General features: G+C 36.6%; 1 protein-coding gene across 4 annotated transcripts in view; it reads right to left on the bottom strand.

Moving 5' to 3' along the window:
- The window catches only part of LOC150097844 (nonsense-mediated mRNA decay factor SMG9-like), a 286780-nt gene that overhangs the window by 97734 nt on the left and 162901 nt on the right, over positions 1 to 26145 (bottom strand). For all 4 annotated transcript variants that reach the window (XM_090406489.1, XM_090406490.1, XM_090406491.1 and 1 more), the window contains one exon: positions 11667 to 11767. In XM_090406489.1, coding sequence (XP_090262615.1) covers positions 11667 to 11767 — 101 coding nt within the window. The remainder of the gene's footprint in view (positions 1 to 11666; positions 11768 to 26145) is intronic.

Below are 26145 nucleotides of genomic sequence, written 5' to 3'. Positions count from 1 at the left end.
ATACTAAAGGCATTTTGTTTATTAATTATCTTGAAAAGGGTAAAACAATAACTGAGGAATATTATTCCCATCTTTTAATCAGACTAGACAAAAAAATTCATGAGAAAAGACCCAATTTGCAGAAGAAAAAAAATCATCTTTCATCAGGACATAGAAAGTATTTTACCTTGGGTATAATAAATGTTAAAGATACCAAGCTATTTTAAACCTGGTTTTATTCCATTTCCCAAGTAAGCAAACAGTCAAGTTTGCGCCTGCAAGTATTGCAAGTCAAGGTGATTCCACATGTAGTGCAAGACCAAGGCAGCTCATGGTAAAAGGAGGATAAGCTCTGATCACTATTCTTAATATTTACCCTTAATGCAAAGCACATCTCCTGACTGTTTGCTTACTTGGGAAATGGAGTAAAACCAGCTTTAAAATAGCTTGGTATCTTTAACATTTATTATACCCAAGGTAAAATACTTTCTACATCTATCTCTCCTCCTGAGATTTTTATTTAATAAGGTTAAAACACCTTATGGTAACTTATTCTGGTAAAATACTTATAAGCTGTGTATTACTAAAATCTTGGTATTTCTAGCCTGGCTCTCACTGATGAGGCCTCAATAAAGGTCGAAACCGGTCTGGGTAGTGGCCCCTTGCCTTTAATACATAGCATCATACATCTCCTCTAGGAGATGTGCTTTGCATTAAGGGTAAATATTAAGAATAGTGATCAGAGCTTATCCTCCTTTTACCATAAGCTGCCTTGGTCTTGCACTACGTGTGGGATCACCTTGACTTGCAATACTTGCAGGCGCAAACTTGACTGTTTGCTTACTTGGGAAATGGAGTAAAACCAGGTTTAAAATAGCTTGGTATCTTTAACATTTTTCATCAGGACAATACACATACCATAAAGGTGTTTTGGCAATGGGAAAATTATGGGATCTGCACTATGAATTGTTGGAACCATTGGTGCACCCAGGGAGGTGGCCAAGGGGCACTGCCCCCCCCCCCCCCCCCCCAAAAGAAAAAGGAAAAAACACTAGAAAAAATTCAAAAAATCTTTTCCTAATTAAAATTATTATTATTTTTTTAAATTTATGTTATGTCGTGTCTTCTATTTGTATGCTACTTATGAATTAGAGGTCACATAAGATGACCCTATAGCTCTCGAGAATCCTGGCCGCTGTGAACGCAAGGCAAATGAAGTAGTGCTCGGGTGCTACTTCGTTTGACCAGGCCGAGCCAGAGGAGATTATGGGTATCATGTATTGGCGATCACTGCAGATGCTCAATCATACCTCGTGTGCAATGCATAGTGTGTATTCTCAAATCATCTACTCAACTCCCCTCCCTAAGATTAAATCTCGAGTGCTCGGCCCCCTCCAAGATTAAATCCTGAGTGTGCCACTGGTTGGAACATCTATCTCATTCCCTAGATTTGGCTCCCTCTGACTTCTATCTCTTCCCAAAACTAAAAATGTTCCTCGCTGGTCAGCATTTTTCTTCGAATCAAGAGGTGCTTACAGCTTAGAGGGGTATTTTGCAGATCTTACTGAGAACCACTGCAGGGATGGGATAATGGTGCTGGAGCATCGCTGGAATAAACATATTAGTCTGAAGGGAGATTATGTTGAAAAATAAAAATAATTTTGAAATTATAAATTGTTTTTTTATTGTTAGGCCGAGAACTTTTCAGACCACCTATGTATTTATCAAGTTATTGAACTGGCTTGTATATTAGCTGTCTGATAGATATCAGAGAGTTGTGTGCAAGAGAGTTCTATCAAGGAAGCAGAAACAGGTGGAATTACACAGAGCTCAGTACTGGGACCTATATTTTTAAACCTTTATATCAATGACATTGTCAATTGATTATTGGGGGGGGGGGGTTTCAGTTAACTGCAGATGATGTAGATCTAGAAAAGGTTATTAATAGTGCTGATGTGGAAGTCCTTTAGGAGGATTTGAATAAGCTGGACAGATGGACAAAAGAATGGGGGAGTCCAATTAATTGATCTAAATGTAAGGTCTTCAAGTTTGGGATTTATCAATGGGAGGCTGCATACTCTGTTGGTGGTGGAATTGTTCTAGAGAAAGTTGAGATGGCAAGGGACGTTGGGATGATGACTGATAGAAACTTGAAGTTTAGAGGATATATCGCAAGGGTGGTGAACATAACCCAGAGTATTGCTGCAATGCTTAGAAAAATGCTGATCAGCAGTCATGGAAGAGTGATGATTCCGTTGTATGAATTGCTGATCAGACCACATCTGGATTACTGTACTCAGATTTGGTACTGGGATTTGAAGATAAATTAACCTTTCAGAAGGCGCAAAGGTAGATAACAAAAATGATATTAGGACTATATAGTGTTAGTTATTACGGCAGACTGAGAGTATGTGAACTGAAGAATTTGGTGAATGGAAGAAGGTGACAGTTTAAACATATTGATGTGTTTAAACTGTTTGAGTGGTAGTTAGATGGTTGACAATGCAGAGATCTTTAGTATTTTTGAAGAAGGAAAAGAAGCAAGGACAAGGGGATATTGCTGTAATGAAAGTGGTGGATAAGAGGGTGAGGAGAAGCGTTTTTTTTTGTTTTTTTTTTCCATGGAGGATGGTTGGACCATGAAATGCATTACCTGATAGGCTAGTGAGATCACAAACAGTGAATGAGTTTAAGGAATGGAAGAGTAGACTTTTTGTTGCTTAAGATGAGCCTTCTATGATGAGTCTTATGACTCTATGGAGGTCCTGAATGATAGTAGTAATAATGTCTTCAAATTTTCCATGTTATCCTTCTGCAGAATTTTATGCCTAGAATTATTTTTGTTATACCATGCACATCCTCTGTCTAACTTCCACAAAAGTCCTATTAATGTTATTATTAGCACCAGACCTCAGCACAGTCGAGATAATTATTGGGGCAGGTCTTTACTGTTACAGAAAGTTCATCAAACCATGCCCTGCACTCATTCAGCATTACTGCATTCACCAAACACTTAAGCAATGCAATTCCATTCACCAACTACTCTTCTTCAAAGAATCTGCTCATCATCATCATTCCCTTAACCATAAACCTCTTTATTCAATTTCAGGAATTGCCTCTTGGTCTATCTCTGTCCGACTCCATTCTATGAAAAATAAAATATCTTCCGCATTAACCTGGTAAGAACCCCTTACAACTTCATCCTCATTTTTAATCTAACAGTCTCTTTTCAGGTCTACCTAGTCTTCTCTTCCTAATTGTGCCCTCCCTCGATGAGTGTTTAGACTCTTTGGAGGCATCAATGTAATAATAATAATAATAATTAGTTTATTAATTGTTTAGGATATCAGATGTTGGCCACTTGGTTTACACATTCTATCCAATTTTGCATATGTTTGTTTAGATTTTATTTTTAGTTCTTTTAAAATATCTATATTCCTTTTTTGATCTAATAATGTGTATTTTACAGTTATTTTCATGAATCCATTTCACTTGTTTTTACTCTTTGTTTATCTAGTTTGTTATTATTATTATTATCCTAAGACTCCCATGGAGTCAAACACTCATCTGGGAGGTCTCTTTTTGATACACACAGCTCATCATACCACACCTTAAGCACATTCAAATTCTCTGCAGACACCCCACTCAGGCAAGACATTCCAATCATCACAACTCTGCATGCCAGAAACCTGCTTCCAACTCCTGTGTTCACATCCTTCTTATACAGCTTTCAGAAATGACCTGCTGTTCTCCTCCGATCTCCCACCATTTTATGAAAAACCTCTTCAACACTGAACCTATAACAACCCCTTACCAACCTGTATGTCTCTATCATATCATCCCTCCTCTTATCCACTAGACTTTATAAAGTCTAGTTGGATATTGCATTTTCTCAACCTTTCCTCATATTCAACATTCCAGATATCAGAAACTATCTTAGTCAGTCTATTCTGGTCCCTTTCCAACATCTCTTTGTCCTTTTGAAAACTAAGTGACCAAATCTGTGCATAGTGCAATACTTACATTAAACAAATATGTCAAGGCATATGTCAACTCCCTGGCACATTCAATCAAGTGGTGATATATTATCAAGTCCCACAGCTTTATTAACATCAGGTTTGCTCAATTCCCCATATACCTCTTGCTTGCTAACACAGTCTCTCCTCCTCATCATCAACTTCTCTCAAATTCTCCATGATGTCACATTCACAAGGACAAAAGACCTTTATGAACTGCTCATTAAATATCTCAACTATATCTTCTCCAAAGCAGAAGTGGGATGAGTCAAGAGTGGAAGAGGACAGAGAGGTGTACAAAGAGAGAAAGCAAGAAGCCAAGAGAGTTGTGGCACAGGCGAAGGCCATGGCATATCAAGATCTGTATGATCAATTAGAAACAAAGGAAGGACAGAGAAAAATTTACCAACTAGCGAAATGTAGAAATAAAGCAGCTAAGGACATCTTACATGTGAGGCAGATCAAAGATGCTGAAGGAAGAGTATTATGGAGGGATGTGGACATAAGAAACAGATGGAAAATATACTTTGAGGGACTTCTGAATGAGGAAAATGCAAGGACTCACAGAGGAGATGGTGCAGAACATCAGTAGAATGGAAGTGACGGAGGCCATGAAGAGGATGAGAAATGGAAAAGCGGTGGGCCCCGACAGAATTCCAGTGGAGGCATGGAAGGCACTGGGGGAAGAGGGAATTGACCTGCTGTGGGGCCTGTTCATGAAAGTTTGCCAACAGGAAAATATACCCGAGGAATGGAGGGAGAGTACTCTTATTCCCATCTACAAGGGTAAAGGGGATGCACAAGACTGTAAAAATTACAGAGGAATAAAGTTGATGTCCCACACAATGAAGATCCTAGAAAGGGTTCTTGATGGTAGATTGAGGGAGGAGGTGGAGATTGCAAAGGAACAATTTGGCTTCATGCCTGGTAGATCAACAACAGATGCTATCTTTGGGTTACGACAGATGATGGAAAAATATCAAGAGAAACAAAGGGAGCTACATCTGGTATTTATTGATCTGGAGAAAGCATACGATAGAGTGCCAAGGCAAGAAGTCTGGAGGTGTCTGAGGGAGAAGAAGGTGCCGGAGAAATATGTCAGGTTGGTGCAGGAAATGTACAGAAATGTGAAGACAAGAGTTCGGACCTGTTTGGGACAGACAGAAAGTTTTCAAGTAACAGTTGGCTTGCATCAAGGGTCAGCAATAAGTCCGTTTCTGTTTAATATTGTGATGGAGGTGGTAACAGAGGAGGTGAGAGAAGATGCACCTTGGACAATGTTGTATGCAGATGACATCTTGCTGTGTGTAGATTCAAGAGAAGAAGCGGAAACTAAACTGGAAAGATGGAGAAAAGTACTGGAAGAGAGAGGTATGAGACTGAGCAGAAGTAAGACAGAGTATATGTGTTGCGCAGCGGGCAGTGGCCAGGAGACAGACCTGGAGCTGGAAGGAAATGTCATCAGGAAGGTGAGAGACTTTAGTTACTTAGGTTCGACAGTGGAAGAAGATGGAGGAGGTGAGAAGGAAGTGGGATGCGGGATACAAGCAGGTTGGAGGAACTGGAGGGAGATGGCTGGAGTGTTATGCGATAAGAGGGTGCCGATCAATCTGAAAGGCAAAATTTATAGGACAGTAGTGAGGCCAGCTATGACATATGCTATAGAAACTGTGGCCCTGAGGAAAAATAACATTAGCAGGATGGAAGTAGCAGAGATGAGAATGCTTAGGTGGATGTGCGGTGTGACCAGAAAGGATCATCTGAGAAATGACTATGTCAGGGGAACAGTGAAAGTTACGAACTTAGGAGCGAAAATACAGGAGGCAAGGTTGAGATGGTTTGGTCATGTGATGAGGAGGGAGGACGAATATGTGGGAAGAAGGGTCATGCAGATGGATGTGCAAGGAAGGCGGAAGCGTGGGCGGCCAAAGAAGAGATGGAGGGAGCTGGTAGAAGAGGACTTGAAGATGAAGAACTTGGATGTGGTGACAGCCCAAGACAGGAAGGTGTGGAGGAGACTCATAACAAACAGTGACCCCACTTAAGTGGGAGAAGCTGCAGAAGAAGAAGAAGAAGATCCTCTGCAGCAGAAAAAATGATCTTATATCATTTTTTCCGTCAGTGTCATCCTACCATAATCATTCTTTTTTTGCTGACTACATATCAAAAGAACTCCCTAGGATTCTTTTTGGCTTGATTAGCTAACTGCTGTTCATACTTCACTTTTGCTACCTTACCAATCAAGTTACCTTCACTGCCTGTTCTTTGTAATCCTCATGAAATTGATTATTACCACTCCTCTTATGTTGTCTCCATAATGCCTTTTTTCCCTATATTGCATGCTAAATCTCTTCATTCATGCATCTCACACCTACCTTATTTAACCGTCTGACTCTTGGAATACATTAATATCACCCAAGCACCATTGATCTCCTTTCCATCCAACTCCTCATTCTTTGCTACACCTACAAGTTGTCATAATCACCAGCCTTGTAGTTCCACATATATCCTTTCTTCACAGCGATCCTCACATGGCTGGCAACCACCCAGGTAATCACCAACTGGAGGAAGATTTGACATTTCATTTATAATGACATTCACTGATGAGATGATCAAATCCAAGACTTTCAATCCTCATGTGCCCTCTGTTACATACTGCCTGAGGTAATTGTCTCTCAAAAATTCAAGAAACTCATTTTCTTTACTTCCATTTGGTATCTTATTCTAGTCTATACTGCCATAATTAAAATCACCCATAATGATCACCCTTTTCTTATTTGTTGGGCTAATTTGATTATACATTTCATGGTCACTACATCCACATTACCAGGTCTATAACAACATATGACTAAGTATTTCATTCTATTCACCTCTATCTCACACCATTCTGCCTCAAAACCATTACCAGTATTTCCCTCTTGCATCTCCACCCTGTACGGTCATAACTCTTTCTCTATCATAAATTGCACTACCCCCCCCCCCTCCCTTTTTACCCTTTCTATCTTTATGAAACACATCATTCCTTCTATCGCTATTCCTGTCAGGATGTCATCCTCATCCAACCATGTCTCACTTATTCCAATAATTCTTGGGTGAACAGACTCGAGTAATGTAACCATTTCATTTGCCTTGTTTCTTACACTTCTAGAATTTGTATACAAACATAATAGCTCAGTCCTGGATCTATAACAAGTTTCACTAATACCACTGACTTCTCCATACTTAACTTGAACCAATTCTTTTTCTCCTTATTCATCTTAGAACCTTCTTCATCCCCTTCCCTTTTTTGTCAACCAATGCATTCACATCTTCTTGGAGGATCAACCTTTCTCATGCTGTGTTCCCCTGTCCACCAAGCATCATCGTTTCCCTCTTTGTCTTGCATGTTTGTTCTCTCACTTTCTATACTCATGCTACCCACTTCTTCGGTCATAACCACCACTTCAATCTCTCCTTTCTTATTCTCCTGCTCTTTCACATCACTTCTTACTTTATCAGATTCATTTTCTGCACTTATTTCTCTACCTTCCAGCAGCAATCTCTCCAAACGACTCACACCAAAACCATTCAAATGCAGTTGATCACTGTTATATAGTTCAATTCATTCTTCAAACATTCCACACATTAAGAAACTGCACTCCTTTCTCCTCACACATTTCTGCTATATCATTCACTATCTTTGTTCTCCACCTCATTTCATCATTATCATACCTGGATAACACACTGACTATCTTTCCTATCACACTATTATTTTTTATCCTTCTCAACAACCTCCTGATATCCATTGTTTATTTCCCAAATTACTATCAAATTTACTTAAGAGGTTGTAAAAGATGGTAAACTCCCTTTCCTTGATGTTCTTGTCAGAATGCTTGAAAGCGGTGTTACTCTTAATGTATATGGTAAACCTTCACATACAGGATATTATCTTCATGCCTGATCCATTCACCAACCTTCTCAAAAATTAGGTATAATTCACAAAAGAATAGAGCAATTTCTATTATATAAAATGATGATTGACTCAAGAGAGAACTCCAAACTCTAATTTGTTTGTTCTCAATAGCTATTCCAAGAAAATGATAAAATTTTATTTTCAAACCTTTCCACTCCCAATTACGAGAATATCCAAATACTAGAAGTTTACCAATTAAAACAGCATCTCTTTTCAAATATCACAACATCAGAGTAACTTTTAAACCAATTTAAACTGTTCACAGCTTCCTGAGGTCCCTAAAGATAAGACACCTTTCTACAAATACCCAGGAGTATATAGAACTCCACACTCATGGTTTGGCCTGCATGAGATAGGCAGCCAATGGATTTGAGGTTAGAAAGAAAGAACATTATTATTATTATTATTATTATTATTCAGGTCTCCAAGGAGTCAAAAGACTCATCGAGGGAGGTCCTTCCTAAGACATAAAGTCTGTCAAGACTCATCGAGGGGAGGTCCCCCCCTGAGAAACACAAAGTTTATCATACCACTCTTTAAACTCACTGACCGTTCTCGCTCCCACCACTCCATCAGGCAATGCATTCCACGGCTCAACCACCCTCCACACAAAGAAACCACTCCTTACCCTCTTGCTCACAGTTTCCTTTCGTAACTTCCAGGGATGGCTTCTTGTCATCACTCCTTCCCGCTGATCAACCAAGCGAAAGAACTCCCCAGTGTCAACCCTGTAACCACCTCTAAACAGTTTAAAAGTCTCAATCATATCACCTCTCCTTCTTCTATCCACCAAACTCTGCAGTCCACATTCTCTCAGCCGATCCTCATAACTATCCTTGTACAGTCCTGAAACCATCTTTGTCATCCGTCTTTGTATCCTTTCCACAGTTAATTTATCCCCTTCAAATCCTGGGGACCAAATCTGAGAACAATAGTCCAAGTGTGGTCTGATCAGAGACTTATACAACGGAATGATAACCCTCTTATCTCTACAGGTCAGTGTCCTTCTCATAATAGCAGCAATCCTCTGTGTTACCTTCACCACCTTTGCAATATGTCCCCTAAACTTCAGGTTTCTATCAATCATCAACCCCAGATCTCTTGTCTCCCCTACTTCCTCCAGTATAACTCCTCCCATAGAGTATGCAGCATCCCATCGATGTTTCCCAAACCTCAAGACCTTACATTTTGCTGCATTAAACTGACACCCCCATTCATTTGCCCATCTATCTAGCTGATTTAAATCCCCTTGCAGGGCTACCACATCTGCACTATTACTAATAATCCTTCCCAGCTTCGCATCATCCGCAAACAACTGAATATCCCCCTGCAATCCACTGGCTATGTCATTGATATAAAGGTTAAACAATATAGGTCCTAGTACTGAGCCCTGTGGGACCCCACTTGTAACCCTCTGCCTCCTGGAAACTGCTCCACCATACACAACTCTCTGATACCTATCAGACAGCCAATCCTGAATCCAGTTGACCAATCTGACATCCAGACCCATGTGCTGCAACTTAAATATCAGCTTATCATGTGGCACCCTGTCAAATGCCTTCGCCAAGTCTAAGAAAATTGCAGTATATGCCTTTCTCTCATCTAATGTTCTTGTAACTTTAGAACATGTTGCAGATGTTGACCACAAAATAAAACACAGATTTGGTTTGGCCAACCATAGTTTTTAATATCAACCATACTGTTGAATGGAACCTTTAAACCATGCCTTATATAGAAAAGAACTTTTATTCCAGACTTCTGAAGGAATCTGTTACAGTCATCCATTTGGACAGATCACTGAATAAAAACCAATGACTGACACTAAGTGAGATGGAAATCTGTTATTAAATCTTTTAACAATGAGATTTCAATTTCATCAACAATCACCTTTTATCACAAACTGCAGAAAGTTCATGCATGCCACACATTTTTATGTTTACTCTGTAGCATGAATTTACCTATTTGCATTGCAATAGTTTTTCAGCATTCAATCAACTTTGCAATCTTAGTATTTATATTTGTTTTGATGTGCCTAAAAGAAGAAGAAGACTCTGATTTAATTCCTTAATTCCAGTTCTAATTTAGGTGGGATACTAGTCTATGTAATTTATTTATGTAATGACTAATATGAAGAGTGGAAAAAATCGGTCTTGGTTGTTCTTCATAAGAAAGACAGTGCTTTAGAATGCACCAATTACAGAACTATTGCATTAATGAGTATCTGATGAAATACTAACAGAATGCCTGAAGGGGCATATGGAGGCACATCTTCTGAATGAGCAAGCTGGATTTCGACAAAATCGAAGTACAGTGCAACAAATACTCGCACTAAGACTAATAGCAGAGAAAGCTCGAAGAAAGAACAAAAAGATATATTGCTGTTTCTTGGACTTCCAAAAACCATTTGATAATATTGACCAAAATATAACATGAGCTGTCTTGGAATCCTATGGTGTGGACAATAAATTGATCTGCCTGCTGAAAGATATAAACAGCCAAGCACAAGCAAAAATCAGAATAGCAGGTGAGACTGGAGATTGGTTTGCCACTAGTCAAGGCACAAGACAAGGGGACCCAATATCACCAATTATCTTCATCACACATCTGGGAAGAACACTAGATAAGATTAAAGAAGAAGGTGGAGGCATTTCAATAAATTGCATGAGAATAAACTACCTCTGCTTTGCAGATGACATCGTCCTGATTGAAGAAGAAACAGCAAGGCTGGAACAGACATTGCAAACACTATACACAGAAGGAAAAAGATATGGACTAAATGTCAACTTTGAAAAAACTAAAAATGATGATATTCGGACAACAGAAGTTACTGAACAGAGTTACGATAGACAGATTTCAACTGGAAAATGTGGAACACTTCATATATCTTGGATGCCACATGACGCATGACTTGGACCTCAAAAAAGAGATAAAAATTAGAATAGCCAGAGCAACAACTATTTTAAAAGCCATGGACAAAATATGGAAGAGCCAAGCTATAAAGATGCAAACTAAACTGCGCATTGTAGAAACCTGTATCTTCAGCAGCATGCTCTATGGATGCGAGGCCTGGGTACTCCTGAGAGAATCTGAAAGGAGGATATTGGCATTTGAGAGGAAGTGCTATAGAAAGATCTTGCGAATAAGCTGGATACAGAAAGTGAACAATGAGGAAATCTACAGACGAATACAACCAAAAGAAAATATGATCCAGAAAATAATCAAAAGGAAACTACGTCTATTTGGCCATATATGTAGAATGAATGATGAGAGAAAATTAAAAACGTTGCTGTTTGGAATGACTGAAGGAAAGAACAAAAGAGGAAGACCAGAGAAAGAGAATGGGGTGATGACATCGTCAAATGGTGCAGAAACTCTATACACAAATTGAATCACTTGTACAAAACAGAATGCAATGGAAGAATCATATCAAGATGGTAGCAGACACCTACAGGCACTGGACCATGGTTGTTGATGATGATGATGAATGACTAATAAATTCCTGTATTCTATAAATAAACTTAATAAAATAAATTTAACAAATGAATAAATAAATAAAATAAATCTTCAAATAAAATGAAAATGTTCATTAATAATAAGCTGAATATTTTCTTTCAAGAAATAAATCTATTTTATAATTTGAATCATGATCCAGCTATCTTGAGCATAATATAAATAAATAAGAAAAGCTGACAATAAAGCATATTGGTTTATTCACAAACCTATTTGTGGAGAGTATATACTTAGACCATCAGCACAAATTCCAGTTTCACGGATGTTAACAAAAATACTAGGCTTAAGCATTTCTGCAGACAGAATAAACCTATGACAAATATATAAATAGAGAAAATATCTATTAATTTCCTAATATTAGATTTATATAGCTATTAATAAGAATCTAACATTTTATTTAAATATTGCTTGTTTTCAAAATGCAGTAAAATAAAATCTAAAAGATTTTCTTTCTTATTGCTGATCATAAATATTTCTGATTACCGTATTTTTTGGACCATAAAATGCAACTTTTTAAATAGAAAAATTGAATGAAAATGTACTGAAGTTGTTAGCAAAGTTCAATTACTGGCGCAATATGTTAATAAAATTAGTAAGTACGCCACTGAAGGTAGGTACCTAAGTTATCTCGCTGCATGTGGGCGAATCACCGATTTAGAGCGTCAAGGCTCATTAGTGTGTAAACATATGTGCTTTTGTATGGTTCATTTGAATTCTTTTTTATAAGTCATTAAAATTTTTATCTTAAAATTAGAAAAAATGAGTATAAAACAAAAAAGACTTTTATATAACATGAGTTATAAATTAAATGTGATAAATTATGCAAAACAATATGGAAACAGAGCAGCAGAAAGACATTCTGGTCCACCACCAACAGAAAAAATGGTTTGTGAGTGGAGAAAACAAGAGGAACAATTAAAATTGCTATGTAAACACAAGAAAACATTCTGTTCACACCTAGTAAAATAGCCAGAATTAGAAGTACAAATGAAAAATTGGGTAACAAATCATTGAAACATGGGAATATCTGTTTCTATGAAAATGATAATTTTTGAAGCAAAATGATGGGCAACTGCTAATGAATTTTAGATTTTACCGGATCACTGTCTTGATGCTTTAAATTTATGAAAAGGCAGGTTATGTATGCATACAAAAACCACTCTAGCCCAAAAAATGCTGGCTGATTATGAAGCTAAAATTATAGAATTCCATAGATTTGTCATATCAGCAAGAAGGAAATTTAACTTCAAGCTTAATCAAATTGTGAACATGGATGAAGTGCCTCTAATTTTTGATGTTTCTTCAAATCGGACAATAGATTCAAAAGGCACCAAATCAATAGTGATCAAAACAACAGGTCACGAAAAAACTCGCTACACTGTAGTTTTATCTTGTTGCATGGACGGAACAAAACTATCCCCCTCCCCCATGTTAATCTTCAAGAGAAAAATAACCGAGAGACGAAATTCCTGGTGGCATTATTATCCACATTCAAAATAAAGGCTGGATGGACGAAATAGGAAAGAAATTATGGTTACAAAATATATGGGCAAAACTTCCAGGTGCATTGTTTAAAAAGCCTGCAATGTTAGTGTGGGATCAATGTAGAGCGCATAAAACAGAATCAACAAAGAAGCTTCTAAAAGAAATGAATACAGAATTAGCTGTCATTCCTGGAGGCCTTACAAGTCAATTACAACCCTTGGATGAATCTATTAATAAACCATTCAAAAATTTTATGCGGGAAGAGTGGAACAAATGGATGGCAAAGCCAAATCACGATGTTACAGCAACAGGACGTATGAAACGACCAACAATTTCAGAAGTATGTACCTGGGTGAAAAATTCATGGGAAGCTGTGAAAGAAGAGACGATTATAAAGTCATTTAAGAAATGCGGGATAAGTAATGGATGGATGGTACCGAAGATGACACAGTTTTTGAAGGGAGTGACAACAATAGTTCAGACGAAAGTAACACGAACGGTGACATTAACGAGATGCATGATAGTACTGAGAGTGAAGATAAACTGAATATTGCTAATACAAATGATTGTAACAATAAATAAAAATTAAGTAAGAATTTGTAAATATCTTTATATAAAATATTTTTTTCTAAAAATCGTCTCATAAATTTGGGGTGCGTGTTATCGTCTGAAAAATACGGTATGTCTTGAGAGAATATAATTCCTTGGCATCCTTAATTTATAGTATAACTATGTGAAAAAACTTTCAACATCTGTCTCTAATCCAGAGTATTCCAGTAATAAGGTGTGACACCTTTTGACTACTTGTATATGAAAATATGATTTCCTCATTACTTCAACCTTGGTATCACTTCTGGGTCTGGCTCCCACTGATGACAGCTTGGATTTCAGCAAGATAAGTACTTTGGTTTTCTTTTATTTGTGTTTCACTTTGATTTTATTTAACTGGTGCTAGTGGTGGTTTTGTCCCCACTAGCACTGGTTTTTTTTTTAAAGTAAATATTAAAATTGCTGATAGTGCAGTTAATATCTGCATTATGGGATTACTTGGTGGTGTTGGATTCTGATTATGTAGAGATTAAAGTAATTTATATTTGCTTCAGAATCCAACATGATCTTCCATCACAAAGGCTAGACTTGTAAATGTAAACAACTTATTTTACAATTTAATATTCATATAACTACTTTAATTTTGTCTAATATCTAATTATTTAATCAAAGATATATGTATTAATAGTGATAGGACTGTATTAAATATTATTAAGCTATTTTAATTATTACTATGTTAATATTATAAGAACTTGTATTTGATAATTTAACTGCACATTAATTGAAATATAAATATTCTTTATTTATTCCTATTTGTAGAAGTTTAGCGTTATGCAATACCTCAATTTTATTATGTTTTGTTTTGTTGTCATGGGGACGTATGTAAGTGAGCGAGCACGTTTTTGGAACAGCACGTGGGGAGAAGGTTTATTGAAAAGAGTTTTAGAAAGAAATCACAAGAATAATTTAGGCGGGAAGAAGAGATATAAAAAGGAAGAACGCAAAAATTATAGAGGGGAGATTAGATTATTAAGAGAGAGAGAAAGGAGAGGATTGGCATTAGGTTGGAATTGGAGCATTTGAGAATCACAGTGCGATATTAAAGAGTCGGCAAGTCACTCAAGCAGCTAATAAAGTCTACTAGTCGAGAAGCAGTTAGCTAATAAGTTGTAGAATAACAATTATAGCTATGGAAGACAGCTGAGTGACTACTATATAGACTAGCAATACTTGAGTTGAGATTTAATTTCAGGGCCGACCTGTCAAGGACACACAGAATCTTGAAATAAAGTACGGAGTTACTAGAGTATAGTAGAGGCTGTAAGGTTGAAGTTTACCGATAACTGTGTTTAGAATTGTAGTGTCTAGAGAATTAATTGAATGCCGGAAGAGTGAACAAATGTGCATATAAAACCTCAAGTTAAGGAATTATTGTGTGTTGCCTTGTTTCATGAGTAATCAGTAGTACATTATGCAACGTTTGTTTATGTGTATTGTGACCGATGATTAATTCAGTTATTGCTTAGAAGAATTATTTTAATGAGTGCCTATACTGTTTAAGTGTTTACAGTTATAAAAAGTGTTTGTATATAAGTTGATGAAGAAAAAAAGATTATCGGTAAGATTATTCCAACCGTTAATATTCCTATACAGAGAAGTGTGAGAGTTTCATCCTAGAATTTCCTTATACTAACAATAACTATTGAGGAAGTTAGCTAAAGTGTAAATTTAAAATTGTTTGTTTGTGAAGAGGTATTACTGCAATCTTTGTCGTATTTGGAACTTAAGGAACTGTGAGAGGACTGTATTAAAGAGATAACAGAATTACCATTGTATGAGTTGTATGATTGAATTTATCTGAGGAGTTAAAATGATTGTGATATCTTAATTACTGATTTGAATTTAAGTGTAAAATTTATGATTCTAAAATTAAATGTTTGTTTTTGTTAATCTAAAGTTGTGTTTTGCCTGAATCTCTTTTACTCACCATTCATAAGATATTCGAACCAAGGCGGGAGAGATAATTAAGTTAAATATACTCGGTCAGTATATATATAATAACAACACATAAAGGAAGGGTAGTTGAGAGTTGGTTTATCTTCAATTCTTGAACTAATTCAGATATAAAGTGGCGCAGTCTTTAAATATAAATTTTCTTTATATTTGAATTAGAAATCAACTTACAACTTATCAATTAGTTAAGAACATCGTAATAGTAATTATGTCGGATCCAAAGAATAGATTAAGAAGAAGTAGGATTCAACAAAATGGCGCAGCCGTCGACAGGATTTGATTCCACTAATATTAGTTAAGATATCGAGTATTAATTTTAAGATAGTATTAGAAAAAGTGATCCCAGAAACTTTAAAAGTAATTTAAAGGAATCAAAGTGGTATCAAAGGAATCAAAAGGTTGTAAACTAGAATCAGGCAAACATAGAAGTTATTTTAGGATTCTGATTTTTTTTTAAAAGTTTTTATTAATAGAGTAATATGGCTGTTTCATCTAGCTCAAAAATGGAAGATGATGAATTCTTCAGAATGGTGAACCCCCAACAGCTATTTCCTCAATTTTCAGGAGAGGAATCAGATGATATATTGTCATATTTTACCTATATTGAGAAGCTCAGAGAAAAAGCAAATTGGACTGACTTTCAGTTATTAATATTACTCAGAAATAAACTAATAGGTAAAGCAAAGACATTCTTATATTCATCTCCAATACTTAGAGAAACATTTGAATATTCAAAATTTAAGGAAACTTTATTATCTCAATTCTGTAAACTGCGAAGTGTAGGACCTAATCTATGGAAGTTACAAAGGATCACACAGAAAAATAAAGAGAGTGTTACTGATTTCTACAATTGCCTGATAACTCTTTCTAACAGTCTGAATGTATCCAATGGAGATAAACCACATTTGGATTAGGCCATTTATCAGCAATTTCGTCAAGGTGTTAAGCCAGAACTGAGAGAAACAGCTTATAAAAAGAAGATCACCACACTAGAAGAATGCCTGAAAGCTGTCAAAGAAAAAGAGCAGATGATTGGTGACATTTGTCCCTCATCCAATGCAACTTTTGTCAATTGTGGATAAAATTAATTATCCCTTGGACCAGCCTAAAGTTGGAGGGAAGAATAATAAGGAAGAGGAAAAAAGAAAAGATACTGGAGCAAGTCCTATTAGTGCTAGTCGTGTGACTGTGAATGAAGATCAAACCAACAAGAAGTTGATGGAAGATGTACAGAGCTTAATTCACCAGGAAGTTGAGAAATTGAATCAACCTATTATGGATAGTCTTAATAAAGTGATGAAGCAATTGGCAACATTCACTCTACAGTCTAAAGAAAACCAAAACCCCACAACAGATAAGGTTGATGAAAGAATTAAATTGGAAATGGAAAGGCAAAATCAACCTATTTTGGCAAATATAAGTGAGTTGTTACTAGGACTACAAAATATTAAACAACATAGAGATCCTCCCAAATGCTATAGTTGCAATAAAGTTGGACACCTTGCTAGAAACTGTTTTCTTAACAAAAGAAATTACTCTAATAAAAGCTGGGATTCAAAGTATGGACACATACCCCACAGAGGATATAATAGAATGCAGAAACACCAAGGATCTAATGAACAATTGATGAGAATTAGAGGATAAATCCTAGGTTCTAAGTGTAATATTTTATTAGATACAGGATGTAATGCTTCAACTATTAGAAAGGACTATCTCCAAAGTATAAAACACAAATTATGGAATAGTATTGCCAAACTAAGAGAACCTGTAAGAATTACTACTCTTTCAGACTCAAACTTCGTGTGGGCAAGAGGAACAGAAGAAGGAATCTGTTCACATTTTGCTTGAACAACTGAGGTTTGTAATCTTTGGGGAAGGCAGAGTGGGGGAGACTGTTCCAAAGGACAAAAGTAAATGGAATAAAATATGAGGTAGTGAAGTTCGTTTGGTCAGTTTTAAGATGGACTGTAAAAAGGTGTTAGATAGCAGTGCCTCTTGTTTTAATGATTTTGGAGGAGAGTGGAGGAATAATAGTGGCCAATTCAGCAGAGTCTGAAAGTATCTTTAGAAGAAGCACAAGGCAGAAACTGAATCTATGAGAGAGGGATCATTAATTAGTATGCCCTCTTCTGGATGAATCGAGCAATCTTAGAGAGGATTTTGGTGCACTACCTCAAATATGGGAGTAATGTTCCATAGATGGGCAGATTTGTACTTTGTATAGAGTTAGCAGGTGTGAAGTAATGTCTTGTGCAAAAAAGTATCAAAGTTTTTTGGCAGCTGCAGAAGCTATAGCTGAAATATGAAATATAATTAGAGGGATGGAGAGGGTTCATGGTTCAGAAATGCATGAGGAATATGAGTTGCAAATACACATACTGGCCACTGAACTGGAAACATTTATTTAAAACCAGTTGGACGTCCTTTAGCCCAAATTACAGCACACATGCAGTTTGGTATAGATTCTACAAGGTGTTTGATTGCAAGTACAAGTGATATGATAGACTTTGTGTTTCCTGGGAGGGACCTCCCTCGATGAGTCTTGATAGACTTGTGTTTCTTAGAAAGGACCTACCACGATGAGTATTTTGACCCCATGGAGGCCTGAATAATAATAATAATAATAATAATAACATACCAAGCATTCACCATACAGTCCTTTGATGCAGATTTGACAGAAGATGACTTAGCTTTTGTATCTGTTTTTTCAACATGTCCCATATATTCTCAATGGAGTTCAGATCTGGGCTTTGTGGTGGCCAGGGAAGATGGTGGAGGTCACTATCATGCTTGCTGAACCCCTAACGAACAATTCTTGCATGACGGACAGTAGTATTGTCGTCCATGAAACAACTGTCACCTTCTGGATAAAAAGTCAACATTGTAGGATGGACTTGATCAACAACAATGTTCAGATATTCCTTGGAGGACACCCAACCTTCAAGCAATATCAGGAGACCCATTCTGTACCAACAGAACATGTCCCACACCGTGACACCACCTCCAGATCCTTGAGGTGTGTTTACAAGGCAAGCTGGATTCATTTCTTCATGGGGATCCAGCCAAACTCTACCTACTGCCAGTACAGAACAAGGTGTACCATGACTCATTGGACCATGACTTTTTTTTCCAGTGTCCAGTCACGGTGTTCCTGACACCACCATAGATGCAAGCATTGTTATCTGTGAAGGTCAGCAGGATTTTTTAAGGGATCCATTTATTTTAGTTATCTGATTGCCTTTTATAATAAAGTAACAACAGTAGTTCATGAGGGAAGGGCATATACTGCCATGTTTTTGGGGATTTGACAAAAGCATTTGATAGTGCCATGTGATAAGCTGATATTTAAGTTACAGAACATGGGTACAGATATCAGGCTATTGAACTGGCTTGGATATTGGCTGTCTGATAGAAATCAGAAAGTTGTGGATGAGAGAGCAGTATCAAATAAGCAGAAGGTGGTGAGGATAATGTTTAATGTTAGTGGGATTCCACAGGGCTCAGCACTGATATCTGTATTTTTTAACTTTTATATCAATGACACTATCGCTGGATTACAGGGGAGATATTCAGTTGTTTGCAGATGATGTAAAGCTGGAAACAGTTATCAGTAATAGATGGGAGGATTTGAATAAACTGGACAAATGAATGAGGAGCGCAGTTTAATTCAACTAAATGTATGGTCTTCAAGTTTGGAATACACCAATGGGTGGTTGCATACTCTGTTGGTAGAACTGTACTATAGAGGTACTGGAGGCAGCAAGTGACCTTGGGATGATAGTTGATAGAAACTTGAAGTTTAGGGGGCATATCACAAAGGTAGTGAATGTAACCCAGAAGATTGCTGCAATATGTAGAAGGATGCTGATCAGCAGAGATAGTCTGATACCCGATTAGACCACATCTGGATTACTCTACCCATATTAGGTCACAGAGGAAGATAACAAAACTGATCAGCATCCTATGTATTGTTGCAATCTTCTGGCTGCTAAACTTCAAGTTTCTACCAACCATCATCCCAAGGTCCCTTGCTGCCCCCACAGAAGATCAGCAGAGATAGTCTGATCCCCAATCAGACCACATCTGAATTACTCAGCTCCACAGAGGCAGATAACAAAACTGATATCAGGACCTGTACAACGTTAGTTATGAAGACAGACTGAAGGCATGTTAACCACAAACTTTGGTGGATATGAGAGGTAATATTATTAAGACATTTAAACTGCTGAAAGGTAGTTATAGGGTTGACACTACACAGATCTTTCATATTTTAGAAGAATGAGAAGAAGTGAGGACAAGAGGCCATCCCTGTAAGTTATGAAGGGAAGAGGTGAGAAAGACGACAAGGAACAGCTTTTTTTTTTTTTTTTTTCACACAGAAGCTGCTTGGACCATGGAAGGTATTTACCTGATAGGGCGATGCAGTGCTGACAGTAAGTTTAAGGAATAGTATAATAGAATTTTTATTATCAAAGATGTAGCTCTATGATCAGTATAATAAATTTAGTTTAATCCTTTATCCAAGTGTGAGCAAACTAAGTTTGCACCTGAAAGTATCTTCAGGACTGGGCTAAGGTGGTACAACACCAGGCAACTCCTTGCAAAGGTGGAGCAAGAAACCAACACTCCTATCTCAGTATCTCCCATAATGCAAAACACATCTCCTTGCGGATATGTCTAATGTTATGCATTAAGGGAAGGGCCACTACCCAGACTAGTTTCGACCTTTATTGAGGTCTCTTCAGTGGGAGCCAGGCCCAAGTGGAGATACCAGGCAGAAGCATTAGCAAGGTCATCTCTACCTATAGGAGTTGCCAAATGGTGTGCCACCCTTTTTTAATACATTACTCTGGATTTAGAGAAAGATGTTGAAAGTACCACCTTAGCCCAGTCCTGAAGATACTTTCAGGTGCAAACTTAGTTTGCTCACACTTGGATAAAGGATTAAACTAAATTTATTATACTCTAACCAAGTGAAAAATAAACTTTCAATTCTATGATCAGTCTTGTAACTACACAGGGGTTCTCAATACTAATAACAACAATAATAATATAGGAAAATAAAGAGATACTCTCAGAATGGAAAGAATCATTCATCATATCAACATGTATGAGGTGCAATCAAAAAGCATGGTCAATGTTAGAATTCAAAAAAGTTTATTAATAATTAACTAAATATAAATATAAATTAATTTCTTTCAAAGTAGTTGACTTGGCTTTCCACACTTTTATTCCAATGTTCCAGCTATTTTTTGAAATCGTTCTTTCATCTTTCTTTAATTCTTTTAGGTACATTATCATGGCTGCTTCAATTTCTAAAAAATGCATTCCCTTCATCATCAAATTTGGAAATAGCCAGAAATCACAGGACATTAAATTGGGTGAATACATTAGATGCAGGCACACGATAATATTTTTGTATCAATAAGCCAGCCTGGTTGACTGAGTGGTTAGCGCATCTGCTCTCCAGCCAAAAGGCTGCAGGTTCGAATCCCGAATTATGTTCGTGATTGTCTGTGAAAATGCTAGTGGTGGTAGTGGGCAGTAGATGATAAGGTTCGCTGTACTTGTGGATGAGTGGTAGGAACCCTCCTTCAATGAGTCTTTGACTCATTGAGGGAGGGTTCCTACATTATTATTACGTGACACCTGGAGGTGTTACGTAATAATAATAATAACTCAAATAAGAAGAGATGTGTGGCATGAAGCATTGTTGTGATGAAACATGAAACCATTAACCAAGTTCTGCAGTCTTTATTGATGCATATCATTCTGCAAACATTCCAGTACTCTTTTGTAATATTCCAAGTTGACTGCAGTGCCTCTACACAATCCTCTCCAGATCAAAAAACTCAGTTAACAGGACTTTGTCATTGGTTGTTAAGGGGTAGTTACAGGATTAACACTGGGGAGTTCTTTTGAATGATTGACCAAGAGGAGGAGCAAGAACAAGAGCCATTCCTGGAAGTTACAAATGGGAGTGGTAGTGAGTAAGAGGATGAGGAGTGGTTTTTTTTTTTTGACTATGGGATCCATTGCCTAATAGGGTAGTGAGAGTACAAGCATTGAATGAGCTTAAGGAATGGTATGAAATAAAAGACTCGGTGTTCTTTAGGATGGGCCTTCCACAACACTTTATGACTCTATGGAGGTCCTGAATAATAATGATGATAATAATAATAATTTTGATTAGCACACCTTCTTCAGCTGAGATCAGTGTTTTCAATTGTGAACTCTGAATCTTGATCTCAGGATTATAACTGTACAACCAAGATTCATCTCCTGTTATGACATTCTGGAAAAATTTCAGATTTGAAGTCACATCATGCAATTCCAAACAAACTGCTGAACAATGCTTCTTCTGATTGGGTGTCAAAATGTGAGGAATGAATTTCAAGCTTACTCGTTTCATATTCAAAACTTGTTAAAATATTATTATTATTATTATTATGTGACACCTCCAGGGAGTCCAAGGACTCATCAAGGGAGGGCACCTACTCTACAACTCTCTTTCTCTGTCTCCACCACTCAATCCACAAATTATATATGCTGGAATGAGCTGCACGAAATTTGAAAATGATTTGATTCAGAACTGCTATGAATTGTTCAAACCATTTGTAAGCAGTCTTGTATATAATAGCCATCTCCATATACTGCTACTAACATTTCATGAATTTGTGAAGCACTCTTATCCAGTTTGAAACAAAATGTTATATTTACAATTGCCACTTTCCATGTTCGCAACAATGCTGCAAAGCAAGGGCAAACCTAAACCTTATTTACAACTAAGTGAGCCAACTGATCAACCTGAAACTCATCACTTGACTGACAGGCATATATCAAATCACGTGATTCCTCTGATAGATCAAATGATGCAGCTACATTCACTGTATGTTTTGATCACATGTCGTAATGGAAACAAAAATGAGTGTGAAAGTTATAGAGGGATATTGCTTCTGTCCATAGGCTACAAAATTTTAGCTAATACTGTATTAAAAATTATCTAACCATATGCTAAAGAAAATATTTAAGTTTCAAGCTGGATTCAGAAGAAACAGGTTCACAGCAGACCAGATTTTTACAATAAGTCAAATTTCAAAGAAAAATGGGAAGTATATTCAGCCTGTCCATATTTTATCTGTAGATATAAATTTTAGAAAAGCATATGATAGCATTTATACAGAAGGCTTTTAGAAAGTATTAAATGAATGTGGAATACCTTGTAATAATAAATTTAATAAAAACTTGCACTAATAACAGTTGAGGAATGTTACTGGCTAATTCGATTACATCTGAATCTTTTTCTGTTAAGACATCAGTGAAGCAACAAGATGTCCTTTCATTCATCCTATTAATTTAGATTTAGAAAAATATCTTATAGAAATGTAAAAGATAACACAGAAATGCTGAAAATATACAAAACTCAGAGCTTCTGCTGAAAAACTACACTTACACATCGACTGGGATAAAACTGGAGATTTCAAAGTATACAGAAACAACAACAAAGAGAAAATAACCAGTATATTACTGACAACCAGAAATTTAAATATGTCACTTCCTTCAAATATCTTGGAACAATGATTAAATAATGACTAACTACAGTTTTATTGTTTGTTGCTATAATCCTGGCAACATAGAGGGTAGTGATCATGAAATGTATAAACAAATCAGCCAAACAAAGAGTAAAAGGGTGATTATTATGGGTGATTTTAATTTTGGAAATACAGATAGGGATGATAAGATAGCAACTGGAAGGAAATTAATTTTTTGAGTTTTTGAGGGATAACTACCTCAGATAGCATGTAATAGAGAACACACAAGGATTGAGGGGGTCTTGGATTTGATTATCTCATCAGAGAATATCTGCATAAATGAGATGCCAAATCTTCTTCCAGTTGGTGAGAGTGACCATGAAGTGATTATCAGGGTGGTTACCAGTCGTGTGAGGACTTCTGTGAAGAAAGGATATATGTGAAACAACAAGGCTGGTGATTATGCGAAGCACAGGAGACAGTTTGCAGATGTAGCATGGAATGAGGAGTTGAGTGGAAAGATTATCAGTTTGCATGGGAGATATTCAGGATCTGTTTAGTAGAAGCAATGTCTAAATGTATTCCAAGAATCAGGAAGTAAAATAAGGTAGATGTGAAATGGATGAAGGAAGAGATTAAGCATGTGATACAATGAAAAAAGGCATTATGGAGGCAACATAAGATGAGTGGTAATAATCAATTCCATGAGGAGTACAAAGAACAGACAAGGAGGGTGACTCGTTTGGTAAGGGTAGCAAAAGTTCAGTATGAGCAGCAGTTAGCTAATGAAGCTAAAAAAAAAAAAAATCCCAGGGAGTTCTTTGAATACGTAGCCTGCAAAAATAATATTAATATTAATAATATTAATTACTTGCACAATTTTTGACTAGGTTTCTAAGTTAATGTGAATGTGATAAGAGATAAATAAAATAGAACAACACTTAAAATGTAAGCACTTGTAACAATATATGCTATTAATTTTTCTGGAGCAGAAATTAAAAATATAGCACATGCAATTGAAAAACAGAAAAGCAAAAGATCTCGTAATTCTGAAGTAATTCTTGAGAGAGGATATAAAAGGATTGTTGGAAGAAGCAAGGATGAACGGTAAGAAAGTGATCATAAGTATACTACTCACATATGATAGAAATGAATTTCAGAAGAAGGACTATGATGGCAACCAGTTTGATGTATAGGATGTGTGGAGTGAGTCAGAGGGAAGAATTCATTTGTATAAGAGGGACAGCGCCTATACTTGAATGTGCTTGATAACAGGAGTCTTGAGAAATTGTAATACGAGGAATGGTGAGAATCTGTGCGTAAACACACACACACACACACACACACACAAAACTAACTGAAAGTGTATAATAAAGTTAGTTTAATCCTTTATCCAAGTGTGAGCAAACAAAGTTTGCGCCTGAAAATATCTTCAGGACTGAATATGGTGTTGTACTACCTTACTGGGGTAAGGTAGTACAACACCGGGCAACTCGTAGCAAAGGTGGACCAAGCTAACATCACTCCTATCCCAGTATCTCCCATAATGCAAAACACACCTCCTTGCAGATATGTATAATGTTATGCATTAAGGATTGGCCACTACCCAGACTAGTTTCAACCTTTATTGAAGTCTCTTCAGTGGGAGCCAGGCCCAGTAGTGGAGATACCATGCAGAAGCACTAGCGAGGTCATCTTTACATATAGGAGTTGACAAAAGGTGATAGGAGTGATGTTAGCTTGGTCCACCTTTGCTACGAGTTGCCCGGTGTTGTACTACCTTACCCCAGTAAGGTAGTACAACACCATATTCAGTCCTGAAGATATTTTCAGGTACAAACTTTGTTTGCTCACACTTGGAAAAAGGATTAAACTAAATTTATTATAGTCTAACCAAGTGAAAAATAAACTTTCAATAGCTGAAAGTGTTTTTATGAGTTAAACAGCATCATATTCTTAAATTTCAATCACTTGTAAATAAGAAGAAACATTTAACCAGCACCCAAATTGATAGTGCAAGAACAGTTATTAATATTTCAGGCCTAACTTTAATGATGAAATCTCAGTGTTGTCAAAATAGTTAGGTTATACTGTTGCTCCAAAAACAATTCCAGTCATGGACTTTGTTTTATACTGATATCCATATCAATATCGATATGGTTCTGCATTGATTATTATTATTACATGACATCTCCAGGGAGTCCAGAGACTCATCGAGGAAGGGCACCTACTCTACAACTCTGTCTCCACCTAATTCTCCAACTACAATCATCATCTATACCAACGCCATATACCACCCACCACTTTTTTATTTATATATATATATATATATATAAATACACACACATGTGTATGTATATATATATACTATGTATACTGATATACATAGCAAGTAAAATTCATTTTGAGGAAGAATACATTTTATTTAAATCTATACCTTCTTGTAACAATCCACCAAAAAAGGAAGTTCTACCTATATCATCAGTCAAATGCAATAAGAATTTAGCAGTTATCAATGCAGACAAAGGGCAAGCAGTTGTAGTTCATATAAAATAATTATTTTAGGAAACTTAATCTTCTGCTTTGGGATCGTACTTCACTACATATAGATGCATTTCCAGAGATCCTACTCGATCACTTGTTAGCATGTTTTTCAACATCCAAGCAATCCTTTGAGATATTTTACCAACTTTTGCAATATGTCCTCTGAGCTTCAACTCTCTGTTCACCATCATCCCAAGCCCGTAGCCTCATCAATTTCCTGCAATCCAGTACCATCAATGTGATACAGAGTATGCAACCTTTTCAACATGAAGTGCATAACCATGCATTCTGCAACATTAAATTGACAATCATTATCTTTTGTCCACAATGCCAATTTATTTAAATCATCCTGCAGGATATCTACATCACTTTTTATACAATGAAACCTGTGGTGAATTCATCACTAAAAAACACACGTACTAACAACAGTGATAAGTTTTAATATGTAAATATTTCATTCCAAGTATCTTGGGACATTCTCAGTACAGTAATTCAAACAATACTAGGAATAATATACAGTTAGGTCGCACAATTACAATGGAATCATGCGCCCTAACTGCGTGTA

This window comes from Typopeltis vanoorti, chromosome 16, assembly GCF_054136105.1.
Source record: "Typopeltis vanoorti isolate ZY-2024b chromosome 16, IOZ_Tvanoo_1.0, whole genome shotgun sequence".
Taxonomy (NCBI): Eukaryota; Metazoa; Arthropoda; class Arachnida; order Uropygi; family Thelyphonidae; genus Typopeltis; species Typopeltis vanoorti.
The sequence above is the reverse complement of the archived record's forward strand: the minus strand, read 5'-3'. Positions and strand labels throughout refer to the sequence as shown.